Source organism: Oncorhynchus keta, chromosome 14, assembly GCF_023373465.1.
Source record: "Oncorhynchus keta strain PuntledgeMale-10-30-2019 chromosome 14, Oket_V2, whole genome shotgun sequence".
NCBI classification, from domain to species: Eukaryota; Metazoa; Chordata; class Actinopteri; order Salmoniformes; family Salmonidae; genus Oncorhynchus; species Oncorhynchus keta.
Genome location: NC_068434.1, coordinates 19284485 through 19302409, shown reverse-complemented (window position 1 = coordinate 19302409; position 17925 = coordinate 19284485). Strand labels below are relative to the sequence as shown.

The window sequence follows — 17925 nt, the reverse complement described above, 5'->3', positions numbered from 1 at the left end:
AATGATAGTAGTATCTTTGATAATACCGCCTACCACTACTGCTGATTATTACACAAAACTGTATTACTAGCTATACTAACTACCCTATTCACCATCATATGTCATAATCGTCTTCATTGTCGTCTTCACCATCATCATTATATGTCATCATCATCATAAGACTCATAATATATTTGTACATTTTTGTAAAGAAAATGCCTGCACAGTGTATGTAGCATTCACGTTGCATGACTGAATGCATTAATGTTTTTGTATGTAATGAAAAACACACACATTACATGAATATGTTCTAGTAATTCAATTCCTTGAGAATCTAGGATTTGATATACTAGCACTGACGTCAGATTGCGGATTCTGCCCTGTTTATTTGAGCTTACTCTTAAGCAAACAAAAAATAATGAAATCTATAGAGATCCATTTATGGGAAGGCTCTGTTTACTTCCACAGCGCTGCTATATGTTTATAAGGATTTTGCTTATGGAACAACGCTGAGAGGAAATCTATGGCATCAGCTGAGATGTCATTTAGCAGATGAGTTGAGGGGACAATTCTATTTTTAAAATCTTTTCTGCCATAATGTCACTGGTATATACTACTTGTAAGTACTGCTATACACTTTTACAATTATCTTAAATGTTAAACATTTGAGGCACTCTAAATGCAACTAATCAAACACATCATGATGTTGTTGTAATTAGCCTACATGCACCTGCATGGACAGTTTTGAGTATGGTAACCAAGTAGCTTATAAGGGGCATCCAATTTTATTCAATGTGTAACATAAAAATCTCCTAAATGTCACCTGAGAGTGTTTGGTGCCATGGATTACTGAACTAACATTTGTCAAAAACACTTTAAATCATAAATAACGCGGTGGTCCTTTGTAGCTCAGTTGGTAGAGCATGGCACGTGTAATGCTAGGGTAGTAGATTCGATTTCTAGCACCAGCCATACATAACATTTATGCATGCATGACTGTAGGTTGGTTTGGATAAAAGCATCTGTTAAATGGCATATATTAACATAATTGGTGGTTGATGCAATTCAGTGTTTATATTTTCTTTATTCATCTCATGAATTCACAGTTTTTTTTAAACAAAACTATAATATCTCATTAGCAGTAACAAAACCCCATTGATTGTCTTGAAATTATTTCTGAAAATGATACACCCTCATAAATACAAGTACAACCATACAATGATATTTCAGAATTTTCTCTTCTTCTCCTTTGATAGATCATTTGAAGCATGGCTCAGGATGAAGTGTCAACAACACACTTGATGAAGATTGTGTCGTCTTTCAAGTAGGCATGCTTAGGCGAGTGAAGTTTACCAAGAGGGAAGAAAAGTGGGCAACCACTGGCCACATTCATATCAGAGACAGGCCTTTGGAAGGATGAGGAGGTTAGATCGGGCCGGAAGGCGTCAATCACGTGTTCTCTGTGATTCTGATCAAGCAGGAAGAAGGTGACCTGGTGAGGAGATATGCTGATTAGACATTAACATGTCTGACAGACACTCACAAGATGGCTGATCATTCTTCATCATTTTAATGATGCAGAGGGAAAGAGATGAGAACTACATCCACAAAGAGGCATGATGAGTTTTTGTTGAGTTTTATCTACTGTAGAGACACATCTCAAATAACATTTCAGTTGAAAACTTCAACCCTTTAAATGAACCATTTATGATGTATGTTACACAGATATAACACAGAGAGTCTTCCTTACCTTGTGCTTGAATGGCCATGAGAGGAGTAGGTCATACTCCCCCTTCATGATCACAAAGAAAAGAGAGATATGAGTGCCTTTTCCCACCCCGTCACCATTCAGGTACAGCCTCATGCACACCTTGAATCCATACCTGGCTGTGTAGAACGCTAGAAAAAAGAGAGGACACAAACACATTGATATAAACTTGTTCCAGTGTTTCAGTGGATACAAATAATATTGGAGGGAACTTGGTTCCTCTGAACCAGTGCTGTCTGTATAATGTTTCAACAAAGCATCTACATAAGAACAATTTAGTTCAAATGAAGCACTTTCTAATGAAGGCCTATTTAATACTGTATGCATAGAAGACTGTCCCTCCGTGTAAATAGACTGCCCTTCACCACTGGTTCCAATGTTTTAGATCAAGTTGAAAGAGTACTGTACCTGGAGAGTACAGGTTTGGTCTATTCCCATGGCTAGAGACGGCCTCCTTCATTTTGGTGCTGAGGTCAGACAATCTCCAGATGAAGGTGCCGTCATAAGAGACCTCCTGGTGGGCGCTGAGACATTGTTTCATGGAGCTGATGACCAGATCTTTCCTGGCCATTCTATGCTCCTGCTCTGTCACCTACAGGGCAATATTCAATTAAATTCAAAACAACTTTATTAATCTCCTCAGGGTCAATTAAGAAGACATAGTCAGGTTACTGTATCAACATCCTCCACATACAAATGTAGTATGTTAATTTGATCATTTCCTGCAATGCAGAACATTTCAATTTTTTTTTGTTTTGTTTTAAAAGGCATCTGGAGTTTGTAATTTCCACTTTGAAAGTTATGTTTTTGATTTGAGAGAAATATTGGAGCATATGGTTACAGTGAATACAACAGATAAAAACTTCTTGACAATGTAAAATTACCTTATATTCTTCTGTTAATTAAGCTGACACATTTTATTATCCAGTGCAACAAGCACAGAGACCATTGTAATGTGTTCAACTGATAAACAGGGCCTGCTCCTGGCATAAGTGACATAATCAGTCGGTTAGGGCCCCCCGGCCGCTAGGGGGTCCGTGACCCAAAAAATTTGATAATAACTTTTTTAATGTTTTAGGAACTCAGTCAGGGTCTCAACTTACCGTTGAGGGTTACAATATTAGAACACACAAGGTACAAGTTCAACATTTGGTTGTGTCTCAATTAGCCATGTCAGTTTACAATATTTAGATTGGTAAATTAGTCTAACCAGTTATCTATACTTGAAGTAATCGTGGCCAAATAGCAACCGGGCACAGAGGGCACGTGCCCAGGGGCCCTGACCTCCAGGGATCCCACATTGATTTTCTTAGTCACGCTCACTCAGATCATTAACATCACATAAGTCATGGCAAAATGTATAGAATTGCAGGAAATTTACTTCAAAAGATACATTTTTCTCTCCAGGGGCGGGATTCTTAAGAACAGATTTATCAAATATTTACTCAGAGTTACAGTAGGAAATCCCCCAAAAGCTGAAATCCCCACAGCTGTCACTGAATAATGACATCTCTTTTCCCATTCATTATGAGTAAGGGGGTTGTTGAATTGTGATTTTCATCAACTGACTCCCATCAACAGTAGCTTGTGCATTCTTAATCCATTTATGGCATGTTTATGCCACTTTTTATGGCTCCTGATTTTCTATGCCACTTTTTTGTCTCATAAATGTGTCTTTTTTTGTCTGCTGCTGTTTGACATTAAATGTCTCCTTGGGATAAATAAAGTACCTATTGTATTCTACAGATGTAGGATCTTCATGTGATCACTCTGTTGCAGGAGAACTTTCCTGTAATTCAGGAAATGTTTAACTCGTAGTGTATTTTCAGGTTTAAAAAACTTCTAAAGTTGGTAATTTACACTTTGAAATTTCAGACTTGATTTTTCCTTATGAAAAATATATCAACCACTACAACATGTCTATTAATTATAATCCACATAATGATTCACATTTCCTGTTGCTGCAGGATTATTTTCCTGCTGTAGGAAACTGGCTCAAATTAAGATCCTACATCAGTATGTACTGCTACATGAGGAGAGGCTGTCTACTCTAAGAGTCAGGGAGGAATGCTTGCAGAAGCGGCATATAAATTGATATTTTTCAGGAAGGCCAAATTCATTCTTGACAACAGTCCGTTTTTCACGACCAATATGTGACATTTGAGGATTTCCATTCCCCATCACTGTTCAGGCAGCCAGACCAGCATTTTATTATGCTATTTTACTTCAAGAATAGTGGGTGTATGCAGCAATACTTAGTCTACAATTCCACCGCTGCAAATTAGGAGCATCAGAAAAGTTACTTTCTTGAACATATTAGCCTACTTTTCTACAATTTGGGAGGATAGTAGACGCATGCACTTATTAATAGTTGTTTTAAGAAGTATAATTCAACTGAACTTATTGGAGTGTGATTCAACTTTTTGGAAGTTCACGGCATGCTCTGGAATGAATCAGCTGGTCCACAAAGATGAGTTTATGCTCGAACTCAAGATATACTGTACCTTTATTTCTAAGTGATAAATCATTTCCTGGTTACTCTGGTTCTCCCTCTCCACAGCCTTCATGCTCAGCTGGGTCTTCTCCACCTCCCTGTTCAGGACGGAGATGATGTTCTCAGATATCTGGACCCTCTGCTGCAGTGTGTCTATCTGCCGCCCTAGGTCCAAGAGTATGGTCACCTGGTCATCATCTCGCAGGCTGTGAGCTGCCGAGCTATTCCTTCCGTCCCCTCCTTCCTTCTCCAGCTCCCCTTCCCCCTTTAATAGTCCCATGTCCCAATGGAGCCTCAGGCCAGACAGAGTGTCTCTGAGATGGGGCAGCTGCTCACCCATAGCCCTGTTCTCCTTGCCTGGGGCAGGGGCTGTTAGTGGGGAGGCCTGCAGGTCACTGCTGGTAGTGGTGGCAGCACGCAGCAGGAGCTGAAGGTGGCCAACATGGCTGCTGTTCTCATGCACTCTCAGCTTCTCTGTGGTCCCCTAAAATACATAGGATTAGAAGGCAAAAATGTAAATAACTGTACTGCAAAAGCTTTCTAATTTGCCACATTATTTGTATTTGATGCCCCATTTATTATAATGCAGTAATGGCATTAATAGAATACCTTAAATGTGCAACCAACTTCAGAGAAAACACAATACTCTTTCCCCTTGGAACCTGGAAGAGGATTACTCTGTAGAATCAAGACAATTTTGACAATTAACATGTGGCAACAAAGAAGTGTTTCACAGCAACCATCAGCTATACAACAAATAACATCATTGGATTTGACAGGCGCTACATTAAGAACAAACATATTTTTTCCTACCTTTCCATTTCTTCGTTTTTTATCCGCTTTTTCCTCTCCAAGACTGTGACATGAGTGTGTCTGTAAAATAACACACAAAAATGCTGAAGATATTGAGAGAATCAGTCATCTGTAGGCCTACAGTTTCTTTCATAGAATCGATAGCTACACGAGGTATCTAGTAATACCATTGATTAAGTACAGCATTACTTAAGTAGTACAGTACAGTAGAACGGGCGGCAGGGTAGCATTGGACTAGTAACCGGAAGGTTGCAAGTTCAAACCCCCGAGCTGACAAGGTACAAATCTGTCGTTCTGCCCCTGAACAGGCAGTTAACCCACTGCTCCTAGGCTGTCATTGAAAATAAGAATTTGTTCTTAACTGACATGCCTAGTTAAATACAAATAAATTACTTAAGTAGTACAGTATTACTGTTTCAGTGTAGTGAGTAGTATGCACTTAAAGCTTTTGCAGTCGGTTCTAACAACCCCTTGTAGACATTTTCATGATGCCCTACCCCCTAATGGTCAACCTAACTTTACTTGAGTCTAAAGTGTTCTGTGGCTTTCTGCTCCCCTTCGCTGCAGTCCAACGCTCTCAGCAGTCTCCCGCCCTACTCAAATCCCTGGCGAAAGGGAATATGGGGCAGCAGTAAACACTAGAGACCCTGCGGCTTCAGCTGCGCTGCAGGGACCCCTCCAATGTCACACTGACCCCATCTCCAAGACCCCAACCAATGTTTTTTTTACTAGAGAACAATTCCAACATATTTTTTTTTAGAATTCCCAACTCTGTAACTCCTGCAGTTTAGAGCCACAGGAAACAGTACACTGGCTATTTATTTCCATAACTCCATTAGTCAGCAAGCACTACATTTTTATTGGGTGTGTTCCAAACTTTCAAAACTCATGGAACTCTTTACCTCTTATCTAACCATTTTCTGGGAGGAAAAACACTTCATACCAGGGCTGAACATCTCAGAATGTCAGCGAGACCTGTTAGTGTCAGTATTTGCAACTCAGGCGAGGTGGTTAGTTTGACAGCTACTGAATGCACGTCTGGAACTGGATTCTTTGGGCCAGTCTTACCTGTAGCTCTATGGGGCGCAAAGAGTGGCAGCATGCAGGGCACACTGACATGTTGTTTGGACAGGCCTTCTCCAGGTGACAGGCCAAGGCCTTTCTCAGCACCATGTGACCACAGCCTATGTTGCAGGGGATGAGGGCATACTCACACTGCCCCTGGTGCTCCTGAACGAGGATTCAAGACAATTCAGAAAGGACAACAAAGCAATCTATAACCAAACCGAGCTCAGCACAACATTTCAGTGAATCAATCAATTTCATCCTCAACATCTCGATCTCAGTGCAAAATCAATATCAGCCATCAAGGGCCATTTTGATCTAGATCATTCAAAATAGGCCTCTGTTCTTTTTATTAGATTCTGTTTCCCCTTCTTTTTCAAATAAACTTTCAATGGCAACATTTCAACTAAACTTTATGAGATGATATACTTGTAATAAACAACTAAATTATCTTAGCAGCATTGGATGATGTATAATCACTAAGTACTGTCCTTATTAGAATTGTAGCATTGTGATCGAAATAACTTTGAATTATTTTAGTACCAATTTAATAGATTTGGTCTACAAGAGGACTTGGCATTTTAATTTCGTTTAGATGACATATTGGCCACTGATCCTGATCTAATTATGCAACTACTGTAAAGAACATTTTACATTTTACCTACAAATTACAGTGTTTTTTTTAAAATAAAAAATAAAGCTACAGCACCAGTCAAAGGCTTGGACACACCTACTCATTCAAGGGTCTTTCTTAATTCGTACTGTTTTCTATATTGTAGGATAATAGTGAAGACATCAAAACTATGAAATAACACATATGCAATCATGTAGTGTCCAAACAAATCAAAATATATTTTATATTTGAGATTCTTTAAAGTCCCACCCTTTGCCATGATGACAGCTTTGCACACTTCTGGCATTCTCTCAACCAGCTTTAAAGTTTCTTCAAGTGCAGTTGCAAAAACCATCAAGCGCTATGATGAAACTGGCTCTCATGAGGATCAGCACAGGAAAGGAACACCTAGAGTTACCTCTGCTGCAGAGGATAAGTTAATTTGAGTTAACTGCACCTCAGATTGCAGCCCAAATAAATGCTTCACAGACTTCAAGTAACAGACACATCTCAACACCAACTGTTCAGAGGAGACGCGTGAATCAGGCCTTCATGATCGAATTGCTGCAAAGTAACCACTACTAAAGGACACCAATAAGAAGAAGAAACTTGCTTGGGCCAAGAAACGAGCAATGGACATTAGACTGGTGGAAATCTGTCCTTTGGTCTGATGACCTCTGTGTCTTTGTGAGATGCAGAGTAGGCGAACAGATGATCTCCGCATGTGTGGTTCCCACCGTGAAGCATGGGGGAGGAGGTGTGATGGTGTGGGGGTGCTTTGCTGGTGACACTGTCAGTGATTTATTTAGAATTCAATGCACACTTAACCAGCATGGTTACCACAGAATTCTGCAGTGATACACACTGCATATGTGAGAGCTCCTTGAAGACAGTTGTAAAAGCATTCCTCATGAAGCTGGTTTTGAGAATGTCAAGAGTGGGCAAAGCTGTCATCAAGGCAAAGGGTGGCTACTTTGAAGAATCTCAAATATAAAATATATTTAGATTTGTTTAACACTTTTTTGGTTACTACATGACTACATATGTGTTATTTTATCATTTTGATGTCTTCACTATTATTCTACAATGTAGAAAATAGTGAAAGAAAGAAACCCCTGAGTAGGTGTGTCCAAACTTTTGACTGGTGCTGTATGTCAGTGTCACTGTCACACAAAAAAAAGTCATTCTTAAATGTATCCTTCAAATGTATAAAAAAGTGTTAATACCTCAAAGTCTTTGAGAATACTCCTCCAGGAGCAACCTTGGTTAGCACAATGCACTTTCAACTCCAAGATCTCCTTATTGATGGCTGCATCACTGAATAACTGATGTAACACATAGGAGAAAGATGATCAACTTTCAGTACTTCAATTAATAATTCAGTACTTCCACTTTAAATCACTTTATTCCTCATCGGGAAAACGTTTATGCATAATAAAGAATGGCCGGATTTCTATATATCACACTGGCGATTTCTTCCGTGCTAAACTGGTTTGAACGACAACGTTTTCCGGCTGTCATTGTTCTGAGTTGATACAGTTTGATGTGGATCTTTGAAGTGCTGCTGTCTGTGTCTCTATACTGTTAGATTTCAGAAGCAATAAATACACAAAGTCATTCTATCGCTTTAATCATCATCATAATAATCATTCAATATTACAGTAGCTAGTGAAAACTGACGACCAACAATGCACCCACTGTGGAAGGAACAGTCGGAGGCAGTCAAGCCTTTGCTTTGTGACCCTAGAAAAGGGAAGATGAATGCTAAATGTAAGGTAAAAAATGTGAGTTACTGTTATAAGCTTCAGCAATTAGTTTCCATTCCACTGTGATGCTCACTAAGTATTCAATGTGGCTCATTAACCCAATTGAATCAAAATATAGGAGTCATCCGCCATGAAAATAGATTTTTCCAAATGTTCCGTCATATTGATATGAATATACTACGAGCCTATTATTTTAGCACGACAGACCAAAATCCTAATTAAACAAGTGAGCTGATTATGGGGCGTCTGCTGTTCTGCCTAGGATGATGGGAGGAGCTCATGCTGAACCACATTCTTCTGGGCTTAGACTTGGATCAGAAGCATTCGGTTACAGTGATGACCAACATGGGCTCATTAATATTGTATTAATATGGTATTATCAAAAATAATACCTTTTAACCATTGTAGTTATATGTCACGCATGCTGAAGTATTAGTTTTATGTTACCTGCTGACTTAACATATTACTATTCACTAGTCATTTTTTGGCGAGACACATGTCTCCGCTATAGAAAAACAACACTGCATTTTGACATGAATGGGAATGTCCCTTTTAGTCATTATTTTTCTATGGACTCAGAACCTCAGCAGTGGACTAATTTACCTCAGACACATTTCAACTGGTTCAACGCTGTGAACTCTAGAGCCATTCTAATTACACCACTGCACTCCACTCCAGCAATCTCTTCACATTGATTGTCTTTCTCAATTCTTACATTCTTCTGAGAAGACTTAGACCAGAACAGTGAAATAGTTTATGTCAATGCAATTCTCTGGTGAGAATTCAGCTAAAATCAGGATATAAACTCTGATTAGAGGGGGTAGATTATGTCACTGCCAATGTCAGACCTATGAGTCTCCTGTTTTGGGGAGCTGAAAAGTATAACTCAATTGTCAGTGTTTTAAACAATATCTAGGGCACTATTCAATCCGTAGCGCTGAAGAGCTGCGCTACAGTGCAGTAGAAATACGTATAATTAAAGCTAATTTTCCCGCTTTAGCAGAGACTGCATTCACAGTAAACGTTGCATATGTCAGACAATAGTAAATCATTTTATCTATCCAGATACAATATTCACTATTGCACATTTATTTTGTGTAGGAATACAAAGGATTAAATGCCAGACGTAGATGGAAGGTAGATGGATGGTATATGGAAGGTAGATGGATGGTAGATGGAAGGTAGATTAAAGGTAAATCACAGAGAATATTTGAAAGGTAAGGGAAGGTAGATGGAAGGTAGATTGGATGGTAGATGGAAGGTACTGTAGATGGATGGTAGATGGAAGGTAGATGGATGGTAGATGGAAGGTAGATTAAAGGTAAATCACAGAGAATATTTGAAAGGTAAGGGAAGGTAGATGGAAGGTAGATTGGATGGTAGATGGAAGGTACTGTAGATGGATGGTAGATGGAAGGCAGATGGATGGTAGATGGAAGGTAGATTAAAGGTAAATGCCAGAGATAGATGAAAGGTAAGGGAAGGTAGATGGAAGTTTGAAGAAGGTAGATGGATGGTAGATGGAAGGTAGCTGGAAGGTTGAGGAAGGTAGATGGATGGTAGATGGAAGGTAGATTGGATGGATGGTAGATGGATGGTAGATGGAAGGTAGATTAAAGGTAAATCACAGAGAATATTTGAAAGGTAAGGGAAGGTAGATGGAAGGTAGATTGGATGGTAGATGGAAGGTACTGTAGATGGATGGTAGATGGAAGGTAGATTGGATGGTAGATGGAAGGTACTGTAGATGGATGGTAGATGGAAGGCAGATGGATGGTAGATGGAAGGTAGATTAAAGGTAAATGCCAGAGATAGAAGAAAGGTAAGGGAAGGTAGATGGAAGTTTGAAGAAGGTAGATGGATGGTAGATGGAAGGTAGCTGGAAGGTTGAGGAAGGTAGATGGATGGTAGATGGAAGTTGGAAATCTGAAGAAGGTAGATAGAAGGAGAGTGCTTGGGATAACACTAGAAGCACCAATATTATACTGTTGTAGAGCCTCTATTTGAATGTGTATCTAGGAATAAATGTAATCTTGCTTCCCTATATTAGAGCAGAATCCTACCCACATCAGGTCCATTCACACAGCACCTTGGCGTCTGTACCATGTATAATAGTAAAATAATGAAGAATGTAAATTCTGATCACACCTCTATGTAAAGATACAGGGGCATGGGGGACTCTCCAACAACTGTTTCCCTTTGGATTAAACTCATCCAATGTAGGTTTTTTTTTACAGGAAAGTTCACTTTTTGACACTGTGGTGTTATAGTGAGTCTGAAAAGATAACTGTAGCCTACATTTAGAATGGTATTTTTAAAGGATGTCCTAACAAGGGGCAATCTGGGATTCGAAAAATAACAAAGTAGTCATCCTGCCACTTGTTTTGGTAAACGGCTGAGGGATGGGGCTGGAGAAAGGTGAACACTAGACGGAGCTATGGATGCTAGGCTTGACCATCCATGAGATTTAAAAAAACATGTTTTGAATCATACCTGTGTTTATTAACAATTGCATTGTTTTATAAACAATGGAGTAAAACAGGCTTATAATTTGGGCTCTGATGGGTTACGACAGTTGAGCTAAACTCATGAGGCATTTACAAGTTAAATTCCCCAACAATCCATGGCTATATATCATAAATGTAAAAGTTTAAAAAGAATGTACCAATCCCAGATTGCCTCTTTAATGTGTTGTTGAAGTGTTTTTTTTGCAGTAACTTATCCGTGCCGTAATGTTTTTGTTGCCCATACTCAAGGTCATATAGGCTTGCTGTATCATTCAATTCTATCCACTTGTGCTATGACAGCATTTAAACAAAGTTCAGTAATACTATACATACATTGTCTGATGTCAGTATGCTTGTTTCACTCTCTGAGCTTGGATCTTCTTCTTTGCACATCTTGCAAACAAGGTTGTTGTTATTACTAAATAACAACAATGAACATATGGGATTAGATTTACAATACAATATACACAGATATGTTAACAGAATTGTAATATCTTAACTTAATTTAAGGGAATGGCAAAAAAGGGAAGTTGTAGGCTGTGTTAGAAATTGTTAACTTTGGTTATTGTTGAAGATGTTTCACAAAACTTTGAATATAAGTAATTTAAATGCCTTACCTCACTAACCAACTGACACAAGCGAGGCAGTAGCGGTGGCCGCACAAAGTTTGACGTGCCTCATTCAGTACGTTATTACAGTTGCTGCACAGGTACTTCTGCTGGGGTACATCATCGCAAATACTTTGAGGAAATCCAGAAGGATACTCATTTTCACCTGGTGCAGATGGATCATTGTGTAAGTTGCCAGTCGGTTTTAAACTAGACTCCATTTATAATTCACCAAGTTATGTTTAAGATGGTAATTGTCACTATTCTCTCCTAATATATGATGTGTCCATTAAATAGTGTCAACCTTTGTAACCTTTTTGAAGCGAGAAAACTACCGTGGATTTCCCCCCTGTGGTAACCTGGAAACGTGTTAAAACCCCATGTGTGGTGCCGAGCAATGTTGTACTTTACGGTGAGTAAGGCATCAACTCCAAGCATGGTGTGCAAATGAGGGGTAAATATTTCCAGGAGCCAGCTTACGTAATGCTATTACCCCCTACCCTACGCTTTCTCTCTCTCTCTCTCTCTCTCTCTCTCTCTCTCTCTCTCTCTCTCTCTCTCTCTCTCTCTCTCTCTATCTCTCTCTCTCTCTCTCTCTCTCTCTCTCTCACTCTCTTCTTTCTTTCTTTCTTTCTTTCTTTCTTTCTTTCTTTCTTTCTTTCTTTCTTTCTTTTTTTCTTTCTTTCTCTGCCTCTCACTCTCCCCCTTTCTCTCTCTCTCTGTCTCACTCTCTCTCAAGCTTTCTCCCTCGCCCTCTCCCCCCTTCTCTCTCTCTCCCCCTCCCCCTCTCTCTCCCTCCCCCATCTCCCAACTCCCTCTCCCTCCCCCCTCTCTCTCTCTCAAACACACACACACAGTTATTGTAACCTATTTCTCAGAAATCGCGAGGGGGTTCAATTGCCTCCATGACCGTCACATCCGCCAAATAGGAAAGTCCCTGTTCTATCATTTCCACACATCCTGTCACTCAACACCGAACACAACCTTGTGGTAGAGGCCCCTGAGAAGTTTGCCTATTGTTGCTGTTACTGTCAGTAAAAAAAATGTTTTTGTCATTATACAGAATAACTCAATTAGGTAACTGAAGATGATTACAATAATGAGCACATTACTAAAACATGACGGTTGTAAAAAAAAACACACACACAACACATAATACGACATAAGCATTGACTCCTCAAAAGGTCCCATTAAAATGAACCATAACTATCTGCTTTGTTGTTGCATGGCAACAGGCTGTCATGGCAAAACTAACAGCGATGCAAGTAATATGCAAGGATGTTTTAAAAGTGCAGTTTACAGGAGCATTCACAAGATCCATTTTTCTTGGCAAAACAGCATATTTTCTATTCACATTGGTATTATTCTAAAATAATATGTTCAAAGTTGAAGCACTGTACAGTACAACCAAAGATACTAGTAACTAACCTGAGATACACCACCGATGTTGTTACCAATGGGAGAAAATGAAACATAGTGGGCAGAACAAGTAAGGAAGTGGTCAGAGCCAAGCACAAGCTAGCGAGATCCTATTGGCTCTTTCTAGCATGTATTTGCATAATTCCATTAGATAACGCCTACTCTGTGAAGTGTGTGTGTGTGCAATAACTCAATTCGCCTTTGCACTCCTAACGATGCAATTTTTAAGTTGACAAAACTCATTGCACTCTGTTCGTAACAGACTGTAGTTTTGGGAACAAAAAACTGTATTGGTATTGAGATTGAATGTTTCATCGATAAGAACATCCGCAGAATGTCGGCCAAATTTCATCTAGCTCCATCTTCTCTCACTTTCTGCCATTGGACTTCCTCTCATCACCGTATTTGGTGGTGAGTGGAAGTTCTAAATGGATGCTTCAGATGTATACATCTGGTGAGACAACGGGCTCCTTCTTCCATCTGTGCTACAACCACATGAGAACACAAATGATATAAAACCTATTGGACTGCTCTTGCTTAAACATTTGCTCATTCAAATTAAAGTTATAATAGCTCTAAAGCATATTCAAGTAAAATCGTAATAAAGAGAAAACAATACCTTAAGAAATCCATAAATGTATAATTGTTGTGCAGTTTATATCTGGAGGCTACATTGAGGTTTTACTTTCATTATTTTTCGGCATTAGTGAGTAAGCCTAAGCTTTAGGGCCTAACTTTATGTGCGCCAAATAGCAACAGGCAGGTAAAGTTTTGGTGAAGTGGTAAAAGAGGATGATGATAGCATCTTCACACATAACATCGCCAGCACTGCTATCACCATCTTTTACCACTTCACCAAAACTTTCCCAAACGTTACTTTAATGTCCCTCCGTTGTCTTTATTTTCAACTCTCCATTTCACAGCTTTTCTCTTATTGAATTCAACTCAAGCATGGTTCTTTTTGCCTCTGTGGATCAAAGTTTCTCAGCCATTTGGCTTTTGGGGTGTAGGCTACTTGGCGCGCATATAGTTTGGCCCTAAAGATTAGGCTTATGCACTAACGCCAAATAGCCTAAAATAATGAGAAAAAAACTAAATGTAGCTTACAGAGATGAATTGCACTAGAATGATACATTTACAGATTTTTTTAAGGTATTGTTTCTCTTTACTCAACCTGGCCGCAACCCACCCGCCCTTCGTCCAACCAATATATCATGACCCTAAATCCACCAGTATAACAATGCACGTTATGAGTCAACCTATAGTCACTAACTCTCCACCCCTTTTGTTTTACACATTACTTGGACACCTCCCTAAATAGGAGATATTTTCTAGAACTGACCTTTTGTGTCAGTAACTTGTGGTGTATGCAGCTCAGTCTGAACACAAAGAACTGAGAGTTTCTGTAAACATCAAACTGTACTGTCTCTGTACTTCACTGACTCTGATGGCCCTGATAAGGAACAGACCTGGGTTCAAATCAAATACTATTTCAAATTATTTCAAAAACTTTATCTGGGCTTAATTTGAGCTTGCCTGGCACAATGGAACCAATAGAACACGATTGCAATCCCCTCCCATTTGGTAATCCAAGCAGAGTTGAGAAAACTAGAGCTAAAGTATTTAAAATATTTCCAATAGTATTTGAACCCACGTCTACTGAGAAACAGAACAGCAGGAACACAGGCTTTTTATAGGGTAATGATGACAGTGGCTCAACACACCATATCGCTCCCCATTTTCTCTTGTACACCTCCCACAACAGCCCTGTGCTGTCAGAATGTCATTTTCAAATACTTCACCCAATGAGTCTATTACTGCAACATGGTGGGATAATTAGAGTGTTTGGCTGGATGGGGCACACAGTTTATTCACCAACTACTTGTTTCCTGGTGCCATAATTTCCTGTTGTGAATTGCATAATGATGCTTGGATGTCATAGGTTATTCCATCCAGCCATTGAATTCTTAATTCTTAGCTTCCTCATTGACAAAGGTTTGTTGCGCCTAGAGCCATAACTAATGTGCTTGCTTCAAGACTGCTCTAGACATTCAACATACTTCTTCTCCCTACTATTCTTTAGACCACAATTGATCTTAAACCTTTTAAGCTAGACACCCCATTCCATTTCTGAAACATGTAGACATACCACACATAGATTGCAGCTGTTGATACCATTTGTAGTTTTTAAACTATTAAGTATTTTGTCCTCCTAAAAATATTGCAGAACAGAAATAACTTCTACCAATCAGGAGATTAAACTATTTAAGTAAGCGCATCACCTTCTATCCTACCTTGTTTCTAAACTAGGCTAACTTCCCACTGACATTTCTAAAGGCACCGTCTCACCATTCCTGGTCTGTAACGCTTGATTGCAACACTTAAAGATGCCTGCAAGAGAGAGCTCATATTATATCAAGTGGTCAAAGTGTCCAGAAAGTAGGCTTTGAGAGAGAGAGAGAGAGAGAGAGAGAGAGAGAGAGAGAGAGAGAGAGAGAGAGAGAGGGAGAGAGAGAGAAGAGAGAGGGGGGAGAGAGAGAGAAAAAGAGAGAGAGAAAGAGGGAGAGAGAGAGAAAGAGGGGGGGGAAGAGAGAGAGAAAGAGAGGAAGAGAGAGGGACAGAGAACGAGGGGGGGAGAGAGAGAGAGAAAGAGAGAGAAAGAGAGGAAGGGAGAGGGAGAGAGAGAAAAGGAGAGAAAGAGAGGGAGAGAGAGAGACACACACACAAACACACAATCTATTCTAGGCTCATCTTTTCAATTACCTGCTTATGAGCCCCGCTCCAGAAAGCCTTGTTCTAGCCTCCCTGACTTGAAGAGTAATTACCAGGCATAAATATGTCAACTGGAGACAGATAATACAAAATAGGGATGACACAGATATAGTTCCAACGCACCAAGCATACATACACCAAGAAAATGAATATTTCATAAATGCTGTTGAGAACATTCAAACACAGTAGCAGGATTCAAGAAAAAGCCATGGACATCCAGGGAAATAGCCCGGTCAGGAGAGTTGGTTTAGATTGAAAACATCCTGAGCTAATAGTCATTGTAGTATATGATTGACTGTTTACAAATGTCTACCTGGTCTCATTCCGTTCCACAAAACAAACAATTTCTGCCTATTTTTTGGTTCATAAACAAAAAGAAAAATTAACCGAAAGGGAACGGTGATGGACATTGTGCATTTAGGGGAAAAACGATGAGAACAGCAGAAGTCAGTCGTCTTCCTAAGGGGGAGTTATATTGAAGGACATGCACAATTTCACGCCTTAGTAACTTCCACGGATGGTGGGTTAGGGCTATTAGGGTCTTGGATAAGGATGCAGTTCAACAGATCACCACTAGATGTTCCAGAGGTCATTAAAGTCACAGACATACTAATTTTTAGGGAGGATATTGTATTTCTAATATATTATAGCAGCCTATTTATGTAGAATAAACATATTTTTGTACCTCCCCAAAATTACAAACTGACAGTAGTCTCTTATTGAGAATGTTTTGTTCAATGTCTTTCTCATCACCACTTGGGCTCCCGAGTGGCGCAGCGGTCTAGGGCACTGCATCTAAGTGCAAGTCCTAGTTTGAATTCAGGTTGTATCAGATCTGGATGTGATGGGGAGTCCCATAGGGCATCGCACAATTGGCCCAGCGTCTTCCAGGTTTGGCCGGGGTAGGCCGTCATTGTAAATAAGAATTTGTTCTTAACTGACTTGCCTAGTTTAAATAAAGGTTAAAAAAAAGATTGTGGAATCATGGATTATCATCTAATTTTGTAGTCTTACCATAATGAGCTATACCATAAGGCTACAATAATAACAAAGAAAGAACTAAGCTTGTAAAATTATAAATGTTAGTACATGTGAGATACCTTTATGAAGCTTCTAAACAGACATTACCACCCAGACCCTTTAAACCTTTATTTTCAAATGCTGTGAAGAGACAACTATACACATCTAAACAATGGTTTCTTTTTTTATTCCTTTTGAGACAAAAACATACAAATTATACTGTATGTCAATCGCAACGTATCTGCTTTTAAAGTGCTCATATTTGACTGAGGGATCTTTTACAACAACAGCAGACCATTATAAACAGACTCAAAATAATATCATCATAAAAATCTCACCTTCAAGCTGGAGTCCTTATTGGTTAAACTGCCACGTTAGATTGTGGTATTACAACAACAAAGAAGTTACTGTAAACAACAAACACTGCTTCATGAACAAAACAATAACTACGGCCGTTGGGCAGACAGTTGCGCAGTTTCCCTTACTGCGGATTACATCTTTTGAGCTTCAGCCAAACCTAGACAGATCTCTCTACCTATCACATATTGGTGAGGTTAATAAGATATGCTTTCACTCAACCTTTAAATGGAAACATTAGCCACATCATGACGAAACAAACAGAGGTTAAATAAGGAAATAAATAAGTACATGATTACAGTAAATTAACAATGGCTGCAACATAATACAGAATTCATAGAAGACCACCACATTCCCAGCAAACACATAACTACCACATAATGTCGTTTCAAGACTCCAAGTTCTGAGCCTCAATGTGCCACTACAACTTTGTAACAACATATTTTTACATTTGAGTAATTTAGCAGACACTCTTATCCAGAGCATCTTACAGAAGCAATTAGGGTTAAGTGCCTTGCTCAAGATCACAACGACTTATTTTTCAACTAGGCTCCGGTTACCTTCGGTAACTTGCTCAACAGTCTTATAGGCTACCTACCTGCCGCTAGCCTACCTGACATGTTGTCAGTCTGACTTTTACAGCTGAGGAGGCACCACACAGATGTACAATTGTCTGCTGCCACAAAGGCATCTAAAGCAATGTCAAGTCACTGTAAAGAAGGAGAAAGACACACTGTACAGTCC

At 39.4% G+C, this 17925-nt stretch overlaps 2 protein-coding genes across 6 annotated transcripts in view; both read right to left on the bottom strand.

Annotated features, from left to right (window-relative positions):
- Positions 1-1049: 1049 nt before the first annotated feature.
- traf1 (TNF receptor-associated factor 1) lies at positions 1050-13102 on the bottom strand. Of its 5 annotated transcripts, none has more exons than XM_035784916.2 (11): positions 13042-13102; positions 11623-11779; positions 11339-11423; positions 7959-8057; positions 6123-6284; positions 5055-5114; positions 4851-4919; positions 4252-4725; positions 2156-2339; positions 1730-1878; positions 1050-1471 (listed from the first exon to the last, which is right to left on the bottom strand). In XM_035784916.2, the coding sequence occupies exons 3-11, from the start codon at positions 11396-11398 to the stop codon at positions 1253-1255; spliced, it is 1476 nt and encodes a 491-aa protein (XP_035640809.1). In that variant the 5' UTR covers positions 11399-11423; positions 11623-11779; positions 13042-13102; the 3' UTR covers positions 1050-1252. The 5 variants fall into 5 exon arrangements, with proteins under 5 accessions (XP_035640809.1, XP_035640811.1, XP_035640812.1 ...); XM_035784918.2 differs by having other exon boundaries at positions 11339-11398; XM_035784919.2 differs by lacking the exon at positions 13042-13102 and having other exon boundaries at positions 1730-1771; positions 1863-1878; positions 11623-12292.
- Positions 13103-16995: 3893 nt separating this feature from the next.
- The window catches only part of fibcd1a (fibrinogen C domain containing 1a), a 132524-nt gene continuing 131594 nt past the window's right edge, over positions 16996-17925 (bottom strand). Inside the window, exon 8 of the mRNA XM_035784912.2 lies at positions 16996-17925. This exon is cut by the window's right edge and continues 1974 nt beyond it. The gene's annotated coding sequence lies outside the window, so the exon portion shown is untranslated.